The sequence below is a fragment of the Mobula birostris genome, chromosome 15 (assembly GCF_030028105.1).
Source record: "Mobula birostris isolate sMobBir1 chromosome 15, sMobBir1.hap1, whole genome shotgun sequence".
NCBI lineage: Eukaryota > Metazoa > Chordata > Chondrichthyes > Myliobatiformes > Myliobatidae > Mobula > Mobula birostris.
The window spans coordinates 51,265,534-51,283,436 of record NC_092384.1 but is presented as its reverse complement, the minus strand read 5'-3'; the positions used below and the strand labels follow the sequence as shown (position 1 = coordinate 51,283,436).

General features: G+C 40.0%; 1 protein-coding gene across 1 annotated transcript in view; it reads left to right on the top strand.

Annotated features, from left to right (window-relative positions):
- Positions 1-13,080, top strand: part of mvda (mevalonate (diphospho) decarboxylase a) — a 46,173-nt gene extending 33,093 nt beyond the window's left edge. Inside the window, exons 8-10 of the mRNA XM_072279767.1 lie at positions 2,278-2,393; positions 6,519-6,627; positions 11,610-13,080. Coding sequence (XP_072135868.1) covers positions 2,278-2,393; positions 6,519-6,627; positions 11,610-11,684 — 300 coding nt within the window. The 3' untranslated portion in view covers positions 11,685-13,080. The remainder of the gene's footprint in view (positions 1-2,277; positions 2,394-6,518; positions 6,628-11,609) is intronic.
- Positions 13,081-17,903: the final 4,823 nt, after the last annotated feature.

The following is a 17,903-nucleotide window of genomic DNA, read 5'->3' as shown; positions in this document are numbered from 1 at the left end:
ACAGGAAGGATATGGAAGCTTTGAAGACCGTGCAGAAGAGGTTCACCAGGATGTTGTCTTGATTAAAGAATATAAGCTGCAGGCAGAGGTTGGGTTGACTTGGATTGTTTTTCCTGGAGTTTTACAGGCTGAGAGCGTGACCCAGTAAAGTATATAAGATAGTGAGAGGCGTAGAGGGGGTAGGTAGTTGGTCGTCTTCTCAGAGTGGAAAAGTCAGAAAGGAGACTTGAACAGGTACATGGATAGGAAAAGTTTAGAGGGATTTTGGGCAAATGGAACTAATTGAGGTGGGCATCTTGGTCAGCATGGTTGAGTTTTAAAAAAAAGCCTGCTATGCTGTACTATTGTCAAATATTAACGGGCATAGCTTTGAGGTGAGAGGAGGAATGTTTAAAGGAGATTTACAAGACAAGTCCCCCCCCCCCCCCCGGGTGAAAGTTGGAGGCAAAGTTAATGAAGTCAACGAGCTCAGCATGCGTGCAGGAAGCAGCACCAATGCAGTCGTCGATGTAGTGAAGGAAAAGTGGGGGATGAATACCAGTTATAGGCTTGGAACATGGATTGTTCCACAAAGCCAACAAAAAGGCAGGCATAGCTGGGACCCATACGTTGACTTCATTAACTTTGCCTCCAACTTTCACCCTGCCCTTAAGTTTACCTGGTCCATTTCCGACACCTCCCTCTCCTTTCTAGATCTTTCTGTCTCTATCTCTGGAGACAGCTTATCTACTGATGTCTACTATAAGCCGACAGACTCTCACACCTATCTGGACTATTCCTCTTCCCACCCCGTCTCTTGCAAAAATGCCATCCCCTTTTCGTAATTCCTCCATCTCCGCCGCATTTGATCTCAGGATGAGACTTTTCATTCCAGGACAAAGGAGATGTCCTTTTTTAAAGAAAGGGGCTTCTCTTCCTCCACCATCAACTCTGCTCTCAAACGCATCTCCCCCATTTCATGCACATCTGCTCTCTCTCCATCCTCCCGCCACCCCACTAGGAATAGGGTTCCCCTTGTCCTCACCTACCACCCCACCAGCCTCCGGATCCAACATATAATTCTCCATAACTTCCGCCACCTCCAACGGGATCCCACCACTAAGCACATCTTTCCCTCCCCCCCCCCTGCTTTCCGCAGGGATCGCTCCCTACGCGACTCCCTTGTCCATTCGTCCCCCCCATCCCTCCCCACCGATCTCCCTCCTGGCACTTATCCTTGTAAGTGGAACAAGTGCTGCACATGCCCTTACACTTCCTCCCTCACTACCATTCAGGGCCCCAGACAGTCCTTCCAGGTGAGACGACACTTCACCTGTGAGTCGGCTGGGGTGATATACTGCGTCCGGTGCTCCCGATGCGGCCTTCTATATATTGGCGAGACCCGACGCAGACTGGGAGATCGTTTTGCTGAACACCTACGCTCTGTCCGCCAGAGAAAGCAGGATCTCCCAGTGGCCACACATTTTAATTCCACGTCCCATTCCCATTCTGATATGTCTATCCAGGGCTTCCTCTACTGTAAAGATGAAGCCACACTCAGGTTGGAGGAACGACACCTTATATTCCGTCTAGGTAGCCTCGAACCTGATGGCATGAACATTGACTTCTCAAACTTCCGCTAATGCTCCACCTCCCCCTCGTACCCCATCCATTATTTATTTATATACACACTTTCTTTTTCTCCCTCTGTCCCTCTCACTATACCCCTTGCCCATCCTCTGGGTTCCCCCCCCCCCTTTTCTTTCTCCCTGGGCCTCCTGTCCCATGATCCTTTCATATCCCTTTTGCCAATCAACTGTCCAGCTCTTGGCTCCATCCCTCCCCCTCCTGTCTTCTCCTATCATTTCAGATCTCCCCCTCCCCCTCCCACTTTCAAATCTGTTACTAGCTCTTCTTTCAGTTAGTCCTGACGAAGGGTCTCGGCCCGAAATGTCAACTGCACCTCTTCCTAGAGATGCTGCCTGGCCTGCTGCGTTCACCAGCAACTTTGTGTGTTGCTTGAATTTCCAGCATCTGCAGAATTCCTCGTATTTAGATTGATACTTTCTTGATTAGTAATGGTGTCAAAGGTGATAGGGAGAAGGCTGGAGGATGGGGTTGAGAGGAGAAAATAAATCAGTCGTGAATGAATAGCAGAGCAGACTGGAAAGGCCAAATGGCCTAATACTGCTTCTATGTCTTATGGTCATTTAGAGTAAGGTGAATATAGGTAGTCCGTGGTTGTACTCTGAAATGTAATCCGTTTCTCTTTCTGATCCACTTTGCTGGTCTCTTTAGGTGGCATACACATTTGATGCTGGCCCCAATGCAGTCGTTTACACACTGGAACAACATGTGGATGAATTTGTGGAAGTTGTCAAACATTATTTTCCTCCAGAAGAAAATGGTGACCAGTGAGTTTTACAGTGTTCTTAATGTGTTTGCTTTTTATTCGGTACAGTTTTCTACGACTTCAAAGAGTCATTGCAGTAGATATCAGACAACAAATTGAAGGAAATATTCATATCTTTGATATCTTCATTTTGGCAAGGAGCATAGCCTATGTTCAGCTGGAAGAAAAATGATCCTGTCTTGGCATTTTCACCACTTTAGTGCAACTTCCTTAGTCAAATTATAAGTTTTAATTTTGTTCTTACAGTTGGGGTATTTAGTTGCCATGTGTACAAGTTACACTGGATTTACTAAAGTTAATGTCTTAGTAATTTTGTGCTGCATTGGAGGAAGTTACATGTGGAAGTAAAAATTGGTGTTGAAAATCACAAGTCAGTTAATCTTAGTCAGCTAAATTATATTTATTTTAAGGGATCTTTAATTTAAAAGGTTGCTCAATTCCAGATGGATAACTCTTAGTATTTCAGTGGTTCCGTTTAATGTCGGAGAATGTATACAATGTACAACCTGAAATTCTTACTCTCTGCAGACATCCTCGAAACAGAAGAAAAACCCCAAAGAGTGAACTACGGGGGGGGAAGCCCCCTGCCCCTCTCACACGCGCAAGCAGCATCAACCCTCAACCCTCCCCCTCCCCCTCCCCATTCTAGCATAAAGCATCAGCATTCTCACCACCCGCAATGCAAGCAATAGCAAGGCCCCTAAAGAGAGACCATTGTCTACATCAAAAACTAACTGTTCATTCCAACATTTTAACATCCCCAGGCTCTCCCTCACACTAACAAGGTAGAGGCAGATATCACTCTTCGAAAACAAGAGGGGAGACAGTCAGTCACAGTCTGAAGTGTTGGTTTTATTTTGCGTTCTCCAACTCAAGAATCGGCAGCAAAATCTCATTCCCCATCAAGAGAGTGTGATCGATCACTGAGTGCAGCGGCCTCTGACAGCTGTTCTCGTTGTCTTGATGGTCCAGTTCCTGCTACGTTTCAGTTCATGACACAGGAAAGAATTTGTGTCCACAGGGCTGTGCAAGGCTACACCCTGAAGACACCCGAGTTTAGGCCAAACCTGGACATATTGAAAATGTGGCTGATTGGTAAGCTCCAGGAACGGGAACACACTGCCAGGTAGAACCACAGTTTGAGTGCCACTTTAGATCCAAGACCCCAACCATCCTGAAAAGGAAACTGGAGACATTAGAAGAGAAAGAATTTAACTGTTTCGCTGATGGGCTTGGAGAAGTCTCCTGCTGGCACCATTCTATTTGATTTGTTATTTGGCACATTATCCAATTTAGTTTTACCTTGCCCAAAAAAAACTGTATATAAGTGGGGTTTTGTAACTATTCAGTTTCCTGACATATATACAATTCGTTGTTTATTAAAAGTGATAATATGAAAAGTAATGTCTGTCCAGATGACTTTCTTTCTTTTATATGTAAGATCCCTTTCTCAAATGAAAATTATTTCAGGAAAAGGCATTTTGTGGAAATTTCACCAGAAATCTTTCACAATGCTTACTGTTCACATGAGTGAGGGCTGTCCACTATATATAGCAGGGACAAAAGGTGCCCTGTTCTACAAGGTTTGAAAAGCTTGCAAAGCCTGATACTTGCATCCTTGCCTGCACTTCATGGATGGCAGTTGAGTAGGTGAACGAATAATTGGATTGGTTATACCACATGGAATTGTGCACTGGAAAATAGCAGAACAAACAGCAAGGAGCATGAAATGGCAGTCAGGTACTGGTTTAAGATGGTGAATGCTAGAAGGGGGACGTAGTTGAGGGTATGAGGGGGATGAGAGAGAGATGTCACATTTGCTGTCTATCTCCCTATGCAAAGGAACAGATTGCACAGTGTGGAATTAGAGGTTATGAAGCTCAGTCTGTGCTGATCCTCAACAACCCGTTTGTACTAGTCCTATATTTCTGTTTGGCTGTTGGAGTTATTTAAAAATTAAAGTGTTGAATGAATCTGCTGTATTCTCATCCATCAAATCCACAACATGCAATGAGCAAAGTGCAAGCGTTTCACTCAGGAGGTTGTTCTTGTTCCTGGATGGGGGAGATGTGGGAAGGAAAGACGTAAAATATAAGGATTCCATCTCAAGTGTACTTTAAAATTGTATTATGAAAACTTTTGCGTTTGGATGAGAGGCAAGTTGGGAGATTATTGATGTCTAAACAGAAGGACGCTTCTGCCAATGAGTGCTTCTCTGGTGTTGGCCTGGTAGTGTAGCGGATAGCGTGATGCTATTACAGCTCGGAGCGTTGGAGTGCAGAGGTCAATCCCATCATCCTCTATAAGGAGTCTCTCTGCATCCTCCCTGGGTGCCCCAATTTCCTCCCGCAGTCCAAAGATCTGCTGGGTAGGTTAATTGGTCACTGCAGATTGTTCCGTGTTTAGGTTAGGGTTAATCGGGGTTGTGGGATTGCTGGGGTGGCGTGGCATGGGTCAAAGAGCCAGAAGCACCTATTCCACACTGTATTCTAAATAAATATCAACCAATGTTTTTGCTCAATCTCCAATCTGGAACTTGAAAGCACTGTCAAGGAGTCTCAGTTGACACTGTGGAACACTGGTGTTGTTGTTTCAAAATAAAAAACCGACTTAAAGCTACTGTATATTTTAATCCATGGGCATGCATCGCAAAAAAAATGTAGCATTTCGTTTCGCACTGTGATTTGCTTTGAAAGTAAAAACCAAATTCTGGAAATACTGTAAGGCAGACAATATCTGTGGAGCAAAAATTTATTTGGTGACCCTTTTGAGAATTGTGGATTGCAAAGGTTTGATAAATTGGTAGAAAGGCTTAACTGTTATCTCAGGATTCTTGTATTCGTTATCCAAATTCCCTTCAGTCTGGATACTTCTGCCTTGATAGAAGCATCCAATTACTATTTATATAAATTCCTCTGCCATCTCTTCTCCTACCATATGTAAGCTAATTGTAACCCAAGAAGGAATAGTTGTCTTAACAAGAAAAGAAGCAATAAAACGTGCTTATGCAGCTAAATAATATTTTTTAAAATCTGGTAATTTTAACCCTCCCAGTTTATAGTCCCAGGTCAATTTTTCCATGGAGATTTTAGATATTTTACCCGACCTTAAAAATGAATGAATATGTCCATTGAGAATATTTAAAAAAATTATTGGGTAATGGGATGGGTAAAGACTGAAAAAATTACTGAAGTCTTGGCATTATCTTCATTTTTATACAGTTTACCCTGCCTATCAGTGTGATGTTTATCCACTGACGTAGGTCTTCCTCGACATTCTGCAGCATGGGGAGATAATTAAGTTTATAAAGATCATCCAAATTACGATTAAACTTAATCCACAGATATTTCATGTTGAAATTAACCCATCTAAACTGAGTGCCACATTGATATTGGGCATAGTCTCCTTTACCTAAAGGTAAAATTTCACTTTTATTCCAATTTATTTTATATCCTGAGACTATACTGTAATTGTCCAGCAAGGCCCCAAGTCTTACCAAAGAGCTGGTCGGGTCAGCCAAATATACTAAAATGTCATCAGCAAATAAATTAATTTTATTTTTCCTGGGCCACTTTAAACCCCTTTCTGTCTGGATCCCATCTAACAGCCTCAGCCAATGGCTCTATTGCCGGAACAAATAGAACTGGAGATAGTGGGCAACCTTGTCTACTGGATCTATGTGGAGAGAAAACTGGTGAAATCTGCCCGTTCATAATTATTTTGGCCTTAGACTGATGGTAAAGTGCCTTTATCCAATTTATGAATATTCGGCCTAGACCAAATTTTTCCATTGTTTTAAATAAAAAATCCCATTCCAGTCTATCAAAGGCCTTTTCAGCATCTAAAACCACTGCTATAGTCGGGTCCACCTTCATCCTAGCTAAATGATATCAAGCTGGCAAGGATGGGGTAGTTGATTTTAAATGAAGTACTCTAAAAATGCTGGCGAAGATTCTTGACTTGACATATTCAATCACAATCTGTGATTCACTTTCTTAGGATTTTAATTTCATGCATATGGCTTTGAAAAATGAAAATAGTTTTTAAAAAATGTGGGGAGATGGGAAGTAGAAATATAAAGGAATAGTGTTTTGTCTTTTTACATTTCTTGTATCATATTTTCCAGGTTCCTGAAAGGTTTGCCAGTAAAATCAGTTGCCCTTCCTGAGCCGCTGAAGTCCAGTATCCACATGGATCCAATTAAGGGTGGCATTCGATACATCATTAATACTCAGGTAACTGCTTAGAGCAATATCCTGTAAAGCTTCTGTTCTCTTGCTTATCCTCTTGGTCTCAGAATTTTGTTTGCTTGGAAATGCTTCATTCAGGCTTTTCTCTGTATAACATGGGTGTCGCCTTGTCTTGATGGTCTATGGCCTCCTGTACTGCGCCAAAGAGGCCACTTTCAGGTTGGAGGAGCAACACCTCATTCTGTTTGGATAGTCTCCAACCTGATGGCACGTACATTAATATCTCTAATCCGGTAATTTCTCCCCCCGCCCCTCGCTTGCCCTTCACCTCCCTTTGGTGCCCCTCTTCCCCTTTCTTCCATGGTCCTATCAGATTCCATCTTCTTCAGCCCTTTACCTTATCCACCTATCATCTCCCAGCTCCTCACTTCATCCCACCCACCTTCCCCCTTACCTGGCTTCACCGATCACCTGTTAGCTTGTACTCCTTCCCCTCTCCCCACCTTCTTACTCCTCTTCCCCCTTTCCTTCCAGTCCTGATGAAGAGTCTCGACCCAAAGCGTCAACTAGTTATTCACTTCCATCAATGCTGCCTGCCCTGCTGAGTTCCTCCAGCATTTTGTATGTTGATCTGAATTTCCAGTTTCAGCAGAATCTCTTGTGTTTACTCTGTGATAATGCCATTTTTGTAGTTTATATTAATAATTACTATCCAAAATGTACAAGACATAATTACTATCCAAAATGTACAAGGCATGATGCGTTACTAGTTATGAAGAAAATTCCTCTTAAGAATACATCAATAGACTGGTTAGGTAGACAAAAGAGTAGCAAATGGGAGGCAGTGCAGAGTGTGTGAGCTAATATATTTGAGGAATGAATAATGCAAGGCCTGTATGTTGTACAATAAATGGTAGGATACTGCACACAATAGGTAATCAGAGGGGGATTGGGTCTACAGACCTCTGTAAGAAGGGCAGTGTTGTTTAAAAGAGATTGGTATAATTTATGGGCCAAGCAATAGATTAAAAGAGCAGAAGAAAACCAGCTGGAGAACTGTATGGTTCTGTTCATTTCATTATCAGAAAAAAGTTGTGGTAGCATTAAGGTCTACAGTAATGGTGTCTAAGGCGAGATTGATTGGACTGTGGTTTTTATAGGACCAAAATAAGATCATGGGAAATTTGGTAAATTTTGAGATGTAGTCAGAATAAAGAGGAAAATATCAAAAGCTGAGACACATAAATTAAAGATAATTGGCGCTAGGATAGTAAAGAGGTTGAGGAAAAATATTTTGACTGGAGTGGTGGGATTCTGCAACTCAATCCAATGACCACAGAACTATGAATACAGTTTAACTTGGATAAATGCTTAACTTGTCTTCTACAAGGCTAAGAACTAAGAGCTGGGAATTAGGAATTGCATAAATAATAAAATAGAATCTTATGTTGCAATTTTTTTCTTCCTTTTTTTCCACTTGCAATGCAGTTGCCTTAATTTCTCCACATAATTTGGATTTGATATCTTCTCTCACCATGCCAAATATGTTTTGCATTTTGTCCTGAGCTAATATCCTCCTAGTAAGAATGCTAAAACTGCTTCAAGGTGATCTTTTTTTATGCGGCTGCAGAGATGGTAGACGCATTGGCTGTAATCTAAACTCTTTGGATTCTAAAGCGATCCTAGGCGAAAATCCAGCTATTGGACCACTATTGAACTGAAAGCAGGAAACTATCAATCAGTTATCCTAAAGTGTCACGGGGGAGAAATGCTAAACTCTATTGAGTAAGGAACAGTGAGACATTTAGAAAATCATAGGATGATCAATCAGACTGAACTTCATTTTACAAAAATGTAAACTTGCTGGAGTCCTATCAGGATGCAACAAAAAAGGTAGATACATCAAAACAAATGCTATTGTGTATTTGGGCGACCTAAAAGTCATGTAGGCTACTGCATAGGGTAAGAAAACACAGGGATGGGATAATTTATTGGTGTGGATAGGGGAGTGTTTGATAAGCAGAAAATAAAGCAGCAATAAATGCCTCATTTTTAGATTGCAATCAGTAACTAGTCTGATGGCCCAGGAATGTGTGCTGGACATTAATCTATATTAATCATGTGACTAAAATAGAGGCACATACTTTGCTAAAATTGATGATGATACAAAACTGTGGTTTAAGAAGTTGTGAGAAACATGCAGTCTGTAAAAGGATATAAATAAGGGGATGATGTTGGCAAATAGTGTATAATGGTTATCAGTTTTGGAAGGACGAATGAAAGAGTATGTTATTTAAATAGTGAGACCATAAAATGTTTTCAATAGAAAGGGGATCAGGAGTCCTTGTACATGAAGTACAGCAATTAATTAGGAAGGCTGATGGAAAATTTGTCTTTACTGCAAGCAATATGAAACATAAACAGGCAAGTTTTTATGTGACTCCAGTATCCGGGATTAAGGACCCCTACCACCAAGGACATGCCTTGTTCTCATTGCTACCATCAGGAAGGAGGTACAGAAGCCTGAAGGCACACACTCAATGATTCAGGAACAGCTTCTTCCCCTCTGCCATCTGATTTCTGAATGGACATTGAATCTATGAACACTATCTCACTACTTTTTTATTTCCTATTTTTCGCACTACCCACACTATTTAATATTTATATGTACTTACTGTAATTCACCTTTTTCTCTCTATTATCATGTATTGCATTGTACTGCTACTGGAAAGTTAACAAACTTCACGACATATGCCGGTGATATTAACCCTGATTCTGATTTGGGAGCATTCCTTTCGGATTTAAAGAAGGACGTGTTTGCATTGGAAGCAGTGTAGTGAAGGTTCATTAGGTTGATTGCTAGAATAAAGGGGTTGAAGAAAAGTTGGGCCGTTGCTCATTCAGATGTGAAAGAATGAGAGATCTTAATGAAACCTGTAAGATGGATGGAAGGAGTCTGTTTGTCATAATCAGGGTATCTAGCACCAGAGGAAACCAAATTTCAGAATAAGGGTTGACCTATTTCAGACATGAGAAGGATTTTTTTTTCTCTGACATCATAAACCTTTACAATTCTCTATCCCAAAGAGCAGTGAAGGTGGAGCCATTGAATACATTCAGAGCATTATTGATGGTATTTAAATAACAAAGCAGTGGGGAGAAAGGAGGAAACTTTTCTGAAACATTCTGTTTCTCTTGGAATAAACTCAAATCCTATCTGTCATCATAATTGCTTATGACTGTATAACAATTGCTTTTATGCTTTTGTTTGGTAGAAGAAAGCATTTGTCATGCTTGACATTTTAATTTGTGTTCCCACATTGAAATATCTCATCTCCTTTCGGTTTCCTGCATTGAATCATATTTACATCTGCCTGAGATTCAAACTTTTCCTTTTATGACAGGCTCTCCTTTTTTTTCAAACTACTAATCTAGAACATAGCCAAATGCTTTCTAGAAATTGCTATGACCCATATTAGTGATTATTAATCTGAATGCATTTATTTTTTTGTTTGAAATTGATGTAACATTGTATTAGTCACCTACTTCATTGACTGCTAGTGAGCTTTTGAAAAAACTCTTGCCTTTCCAACTTCTTCAATAGCTTTCATTCTACCTGGAATGTTAAAACGTTTTATTAACTTTAGCCCCATAGGAGCTGTCCCTTTGTTGAAATGCATTTGGAGTCTCTCATCTTGCTCTGAATAAGGCAACTTTTTTGTATAAACTGAAATTGGTTAAGTTGAATAAATTAAAATTGTTCTCTTGAGAATTACTTTGCTGATGACACCACTGTCGTAGGCCGAATCGAGGGTGTTGACAAATCAGCATAGAGGAGGGAGATTGAAAATCTGGCTGAAAAGTGCCACGACAATAACCTCTCTGTCAATGTCAGCAAAACCATGGAGCTGGTTGGCTACAGGAGGAAGAAATCAGAGGTCCATGGGCCAGTCCTCATCATTGCGTCAGAGGAGGGGAGGATCAGTCACTTTCAATTCCCTGGCATGGTCATTTCAGAAGATCTGTCCTGGGTACAAAGAAGGCATGAAAGCACCTCTACTTTCTTCAAAGTTTGTGAAGATTTGGCATGTCATCTAAAACTTTTGACAGACTTCTAAAGATATGCAGTGGAGAGTATACTGACAGGTTGCATCATGGCCAGGTACGGAAATAGCAATGTCCTTGAATGGAAAATCCTAGAAAAAGTAGTGGATACAACACAGTCCATCACAGGCAAAGCCCTCCCTATCACTGAGCACGTCTACAAGGAGCACAGGAAAGCATTAGGATCCCCACCATCCAAGCCATGCTGTCATCTAGCTGCTGCCATCAGGAAGGTGGTAAGCAGGTGTTCCCAACATGGGGTTCACATACCTCTCAGTTAATGGCAAGGTTCCATGGTGTAAAAAAGGTTGTCAGCCCTGTGCTATAGAGCCTCAGGGCCCACACCACCAGGTTCAGGAACAGTTAATATCCCTCAACCATCAGGCTCTCGAACCAAAGGGGTAACTCGACTTCGCTCACTGCAACACTGAACTGTTCCCACAACAGGTGGATTCACTTTCAAGGACTCAACTCGTGATCTCGACAATTATTGCTTATTTATTATTACTATTTTATTTGTTTTCTGTATTTGCACAGTTTGTTGTCATTTGCACATCGGTTGTTTGTCCATCTTGTTTGTGTTATTTCTTTCATTCTGTTGTGTTTCTTTTTATTTGCTGTGAATGCCTGCAAGAAAATAAATCTCAGAGACCCATCTAGTGACATATATGAACTATGATAATAAATTTACTTTGAACTTCGAATTTTTGTTTGTCCCTCATAGGATTGGAGTGGATTTCAAAGTTTTCTTATTTTGTAGGTTACCTGTACTTGATTACCTCACTTCAGGAGATGAGTCCTTGCAGATCATAATTCTTACAGAAGGAAAAAAAGATCAATAACTAAATTTGTGTGTTCAATGCCACATATTGATCTTTGTGAACTTAATATTCACTCTAACAATTTGGATTTTCTTATCAAAGGTCGGACCAGGGCCACAGTTGATAGAAGACATCAACCAGCATCTTGTTGGAGAAGATGAACTTGCCAAGGAATAGCGCCTAAAGAATCACTTTTTGTAAAAAGTGAAGTACTTGCAAGCTGTTTTTAACTAATAAACATGCCCTGTACAGTATGTATAACTTGTATATCCAAATTGCATTCACAGGTTTCAGTCTGTATCAACAAAGTGCAAATTATTCTGGCATTAATCCTTGCTATATTAGCTCTTTGAATTTTGAGTAATGTATTAAGACCACAAATGGGTAGAAATTTGAAGTATAGTTCTCAATATGTGGTCCCATCAATTCCCATTAGCACACCTACCCTGTTGATAGGATTTATTTTTTTATATATTCCTGAATCTTGGTCAACCGGCCTGTTTCTTTTCCAGAAAACACACATCTATATTGAGTACAACAATAATATCTGCTTTCTTTGTTCAGTGATGTCTTTGTCCAATGTAGTGTTATGTAAATTGACTTCAATTGAAATCCCAGCTATTACTGTTCCAATCTCTAGTAACTTGTTTTCATTTAAATTGAGAATCTAAAACTTGTAATAAGAGTTTCATTCGGGTGTATCTTGCTGATATGCATTTCTAATTCTCTTAAATTTTAACAAGTAAGGGGATCTGTTATTATTACTGCTGCCTACAGTACTTACACTGATTGCATGTCAGTGTAATAACTGAAAACCAAACCACTGCAGAATTTTCATTGTGAAACTAAACGCAGTAGATCTGCCCTTCAGAAAGTTATCATTTTAATTTGACCTATTGTGCAAGCGGGATGACATTTTTCCAAAGAAAATACAAAAATAGTTAAATGCAGCAGAGTGAGAAGTGTCAGAGAAGATTTTAAAATTGCTTTACTAACCTAAACGAATCTCGTACTTTTGGAAGAAAGGCTGTAACTTGTGTTTGCTGTGGAGGAAAATGTTATGCATGCTTTGTGACTAATTTAGGATCTGGCTATCTATACCTATTCTTTGTTTTTAAAATACACTTTCTCAGGATTTTTGACACTTTGACTTAATTTATTATATTCATTCTGGTAATTTACAAGGAAGTGGTTTTGTACATTTACTGTAAATGCTTTCACTTCTCCCTACCCACCAACCAACTACATATTAGTCCACCTCATCTTAAACCTTGAGATGAAAATGATCGTTTAAAAAAAAAATGCAACTTGAGTTCATCCCATGATTTACGTAATGGCTTTACACCTGAAACTGGACAAATCATTTACCTCCACTTTTTATCTTTTTTTTAGTGTAAGGGGATTCACGGTGATAAGCCAACATTCTACCATGAACTACAGAACATTGTTATAACTGTTATTGTTAGTGTGCAGAATTTCTGATTTTGTATTTCCTAGTTTGTTTCATCTGATTTTAATACAGCTGTAACTGCCAAACAGTATTTAAATAAAAAATGATGCAATGGAGCAAGTATACTGAGAAAAAAGTGAATTTGTATGTAATTAAATAATTTTACAGATTACCCTTTTGCATGATTAAACTGTTTTAGTGTTATTTTTGTTTAAGGAAGTTGCAACAATATCTTTCTAATCTTCAGTGCATTAGAGAACCTTGCACATCAGATGAAGTTTTGTTTTTGAACAAACACTACGTAACTAATTTTAGAGCTTTATTTTATTTTCAAGTACAAACTTAGTACCAGGCAAAACCCTTTATCATATTTTTGAAATGGTTTGAACATAGAACAGTACAGTACAAAAGGGGAACAGGCTCTTTGGCATAAAATGTCCATATCCTTCCATTTTCCTCGCATTCACGTGCCTATCTATATATTTCTTAAGTCTCTAATCTACCTTTTAACATCACTCCAGGCAGCACATTCCAGGCACCCACCACTAAGTTTAAAAAAAAACTTGCCCCTCACATTGCCCTTGAAGTCTTGTACCCCTGCAGAACACCACTAATAACAGACCTCCAGCATGAATAAGTCCCTTCAATCACCACCACTCTGTCTTCTGTGGGCAAGCCAGTTTTCGATCTGAATGGCTAGTTCACCATGGATCAGTGTCTGCTTGATGGAAGAACAAGCTGAACCACAACAATTTACTATCAATGTAGTTATAACACATAGGGACTTGGGCTACATTATTATTTTTTTCTTTGTGACTATTTTTTCTGAACTTGTAACCATATATGCTACGTGTGCTTTGTACTGTGTGCTGTTGGTAATGTGTATTACACCTTGGCCCTGGAGGAATGTTGTTTCCTTTGGCTAAATTCATGTATAGTTGAATGATAATTGAACAAATTAATCCCATTCATCTTAATTTTCTGGGTGAACCTCCCACAAGGGATCCTAACAAATGCCTTTCTAAAATTCATGTAAAGAACATTCACTGCTCTACCTTCAATAATCACAATCGTCAGAAATCTCAAATTAAGTTAGTAAGACATGACTTGTCCTGCACAAAGCCATAATGGCTCTCCCTAATTAGGCCACGGTTCTCCAAGTGCTCATAAATCCTATCCCTAATCATTCTCTCCAGTAACTTCCCTACCACTGATGTGAGACTCTCCGGTCTTGAGTTGCCTTCTTGAATAATGGAACAACATTAGCTATTTGCCAGTCCTCTGGGACCTCACCTGTGGCTAGAGAGGGCACGAAATTATTGGTCAAGTCCTTAGTAATCTCTTCTCTTGGCTTTCTCAATAATGTGGGTATATCCCATCAGGATCTTGGGATTTGTCCACTTTAATGCTCTTTAAGAGATCCAATACTCTTTTATTTTGAAATGCTCTAGGATTTTAATATGCTTGGTACTGATCTCCCTATCTTCCACAACCTTCTTAGTAAAGTACTCATTGAGGATCAGAACTGTATCCAATCAAATGTTCCTCCTTTTATCCTTGAGTGATCCTACCTTTCCCCTAGTTGTCTTCTTACTCTCTATGTATAGAGGACCTTGAAAGCCAAAGTGATTGCAGATACTGGAGTCTGGAACTAAAAACAATGCTCAAGAAGCACTTACTGAGGCAAAGGTGTTAGTCATTCTTTCAGATTGAGATGCTGAATCAAGACAGAGAGGGAAGAGGAAGGAGACTGCTAAGTGGAATCAGATGAGGAGGAGGTGACATACAGATGGAACCTGGGTGGGGGAGAAAGGAAGTGATGTGAACAAAGGATGAGTGTACATCAGAGAACACCAGTGCTATGGGCAATGTTCCCTCTAAGTTTTCTTACAGCTGCATGGACTAGTCATTGTTCTGAGCAGGAAATGTTTACATGGCCTGAAAACTGCATGGCACTTTAATGACAAGGCACATTCAGCATCATGGCTATCCACTGCAGCTAAGGAAGTCTTCAGCCATGACAATTTTTTGTACCATTGGACCGAGAGAGCGGAACTGTCCCAGTGCAACGGTCTTTGCCCTATAAAACTCCTCCCCCACAGGTTATGTCACTGTCGGAAACGACAGACACCCAACGCACACAATTTGATAAAATGCGGCAACAAAGGTTATGTGCGCGGGAGCATTTCAGTTACTGCGCGGCGCTGCTCCCATGCAGCTTAGAGAGAACAGTGACTGTGTGCTACCTGGAATTGCATGGAAGTTCCCAGGCATTGGAGGGGACATTACATTTTAAGGAAGCTTTTGAGCACATTTAAAATGCAAAACCCTAAAATGACTAGTATGAAAATTAAAACTCTTAAGTAAACAGAAATATGGAGAAAAAACTTCTACTTTTGTATTCTTTGCTCTGAAACTATTCTTGGAGTTCAGAATATCTTACCAGTACTAATATCCAGCAGGGTAATGGTAAGGTTCCTTTGAACATACGCACATTTTGTTCTTTTATATTTATTTTAAAGTTCAATTCAGAACTTCCTTCTAATTTGATGGAGCAAGCATTAAATAAGTGAACAAATCAGTACTAGGTCTTTGAAAGAAAGGTAATAAATGCAAACTCTCTGAATTGTTACCTCTAATAATTGACCCAGACAAGTTCAGGCATATTTTTCCTATAGCTTTCCATATACAACACATAATGACCTGAATAATATCTGAGAATTTCCAATATTGCAAAGTATTTACCAGTTCCTCCTTGTAAATACAGCACTTGATGTTGTTACATTTTAATATAGTTCCTTTTAGCTAAGTCATGTGATTGACAAATCATAGCAATCATTGAGTTTAAATGATGAAACTTAGATATTCACTTCAAACTTTGACCTGAGACAGTAGACCAAATCATCAAAATTTGAATTACTAGTGGATCAGGATAAAATTTCACTTTAACAAAAAATGTTTTGTTGATTCACTGATGACTATTGTGTGCATACAGTTTCAACATCACCTCCCCATCCCAAACATTCTAAGGTTTTGAATGTTGTGTATTTTTAAACTTCATGAAAAGACTTGATTAAAGGAACAGATATCCAATCAAAGCTAGTAAATTTGACCAATTTCTAGCTACAAGATTAATTTTCTCATGAAGGGACATGAGGGAAAGGGAGAAGTTTGGGGCTGAGATGGAAAATGGATCAGCCATGATGAAATGGCAGAGCAGACGCGATGGGCCGAATGGCCTAATTCTGCTCCTATATCTTAAGGTCTAAACATTCATGCTCCTTTGAGATCTACAGTGTTTATTGTGTAAGGTAAGAAGGGCATTATGAAACCATAACATTCACTGGCCTTTCTTGAAGAACAATAAACCAAGAGGTTTTTTTTTGATTGAATCTGGTAATTCCACTTTCAGTGACATTCATGTTTTTTTAACTCCATAATTTTTATTCACTTGCTCTCTGAATTAAACTTCCAAGGCTACAATAGATATAATTTGGATATGCACTGCTACGTCATTCACCAGATCTCAATATTTCTTACAATTTCTGCTCTACCACCGTAAATATTTCTGAGGAAATAAAGATACTTGGTTCTGATTTCTTTTACTCTCCAGAAGAAGGGTCAAATTTTTATTCGTTTTAACTATATGTGTGTTGGCAAGATTGGCAATTGGCCTTAAGAAGATGGTGTAAAACATAATATACTGCTGTCCTTCTCGTGAAGGACCAGATGTTGGGTTTAAGCCCAGTAATGCTGAAGAATCAATGATACATCTTCAAGTCAGGATACTGTGTATCATGGAGGGGCACCAGTGGTGATGCCATGCATTTGCTGCCCACGTCATTTCTGATGGATTAGGATGTGGGTTTCAGAGGTGCGTATGGAGTACCTTGGTGTGACGTGGGTAGAAATGTGAGGGAGGTAGGAATTAGGAGAGAGCATAAAAGCCGACCCTCAAAGGTAGTAATCTCAGAATTACAGTATCCCACTGCCATATGTGTAGCATATGAATATATGACTGGAGAGATGGTAGGAGAGAGGATGGCGATCAGTACTTTAGTCTTAGCTTATCACAATCCAAATCTATATGGACAGGAAAGGAATGGAGGGTGATGGGCTGAGTGCAGATCAGTGGGACTAGGTGAGAGTAAGAGTTTGGCACGGACTAGTAGGGCCGAGATGGCCTGCTTCCGTGCTGTAATTGTTATATGGTTATGGTTATGGTTATATGGCATTGGAAACATCACTGGGCATAGGGGACTGGTAGAAGGAAATGGTTGCACCTCCTTTTCGCGCCTTGTGGCGCATCGGGCTGCATTTTGACTTTTTTTACGAGGCCGAGTTGCCAGCTTGACGCTCAACGCAGCACGGATGGAAAGCGCGCAAGGCCGACCACCACCACCGCAACACCGTCGGCCGGCTGGCGCTTCAGTGGGTCTACTTGCAGCAGGTCTGTAGGGAAGCATATGGGAAGTTTAATCTCGGGGACTGGGAAATTGACGGATAATTTAGCAAACAGAGAAGCCAAGGACCGCGGAAATGAAATAATCAGAAAATTAAGTCAAAGTACAGAAAAATTATTTTAAAATGGCAAAACTTAAGACATTAAATCTATTTGCAACACAGTTAATCAAGGGGCTTCATCATCGTTATGGCTAGTCTTCTATCTCAGTGCCAGTTTCCTGACAGTCCTCACATTCCTTGATTTCCTTAATGTTCAGAAGTCTATCATTTATTAATGAACTCAGGAACTGAGCACCTATATTTTTCTGGGGAACAGAATTCCAAGGAGACGGTTCTTCTCTCATTCCAAAAACTAGTCCATATGAATTCAAATGTTAAAAGGCATGGACAGAGTGGATGTGGCAAAGTTGTTTCCCATGATGGGGGAGTCTAGTACGAGAGGGCATGACTTAAGGATTGAAGGGCACCCTTTCAAAACAGAA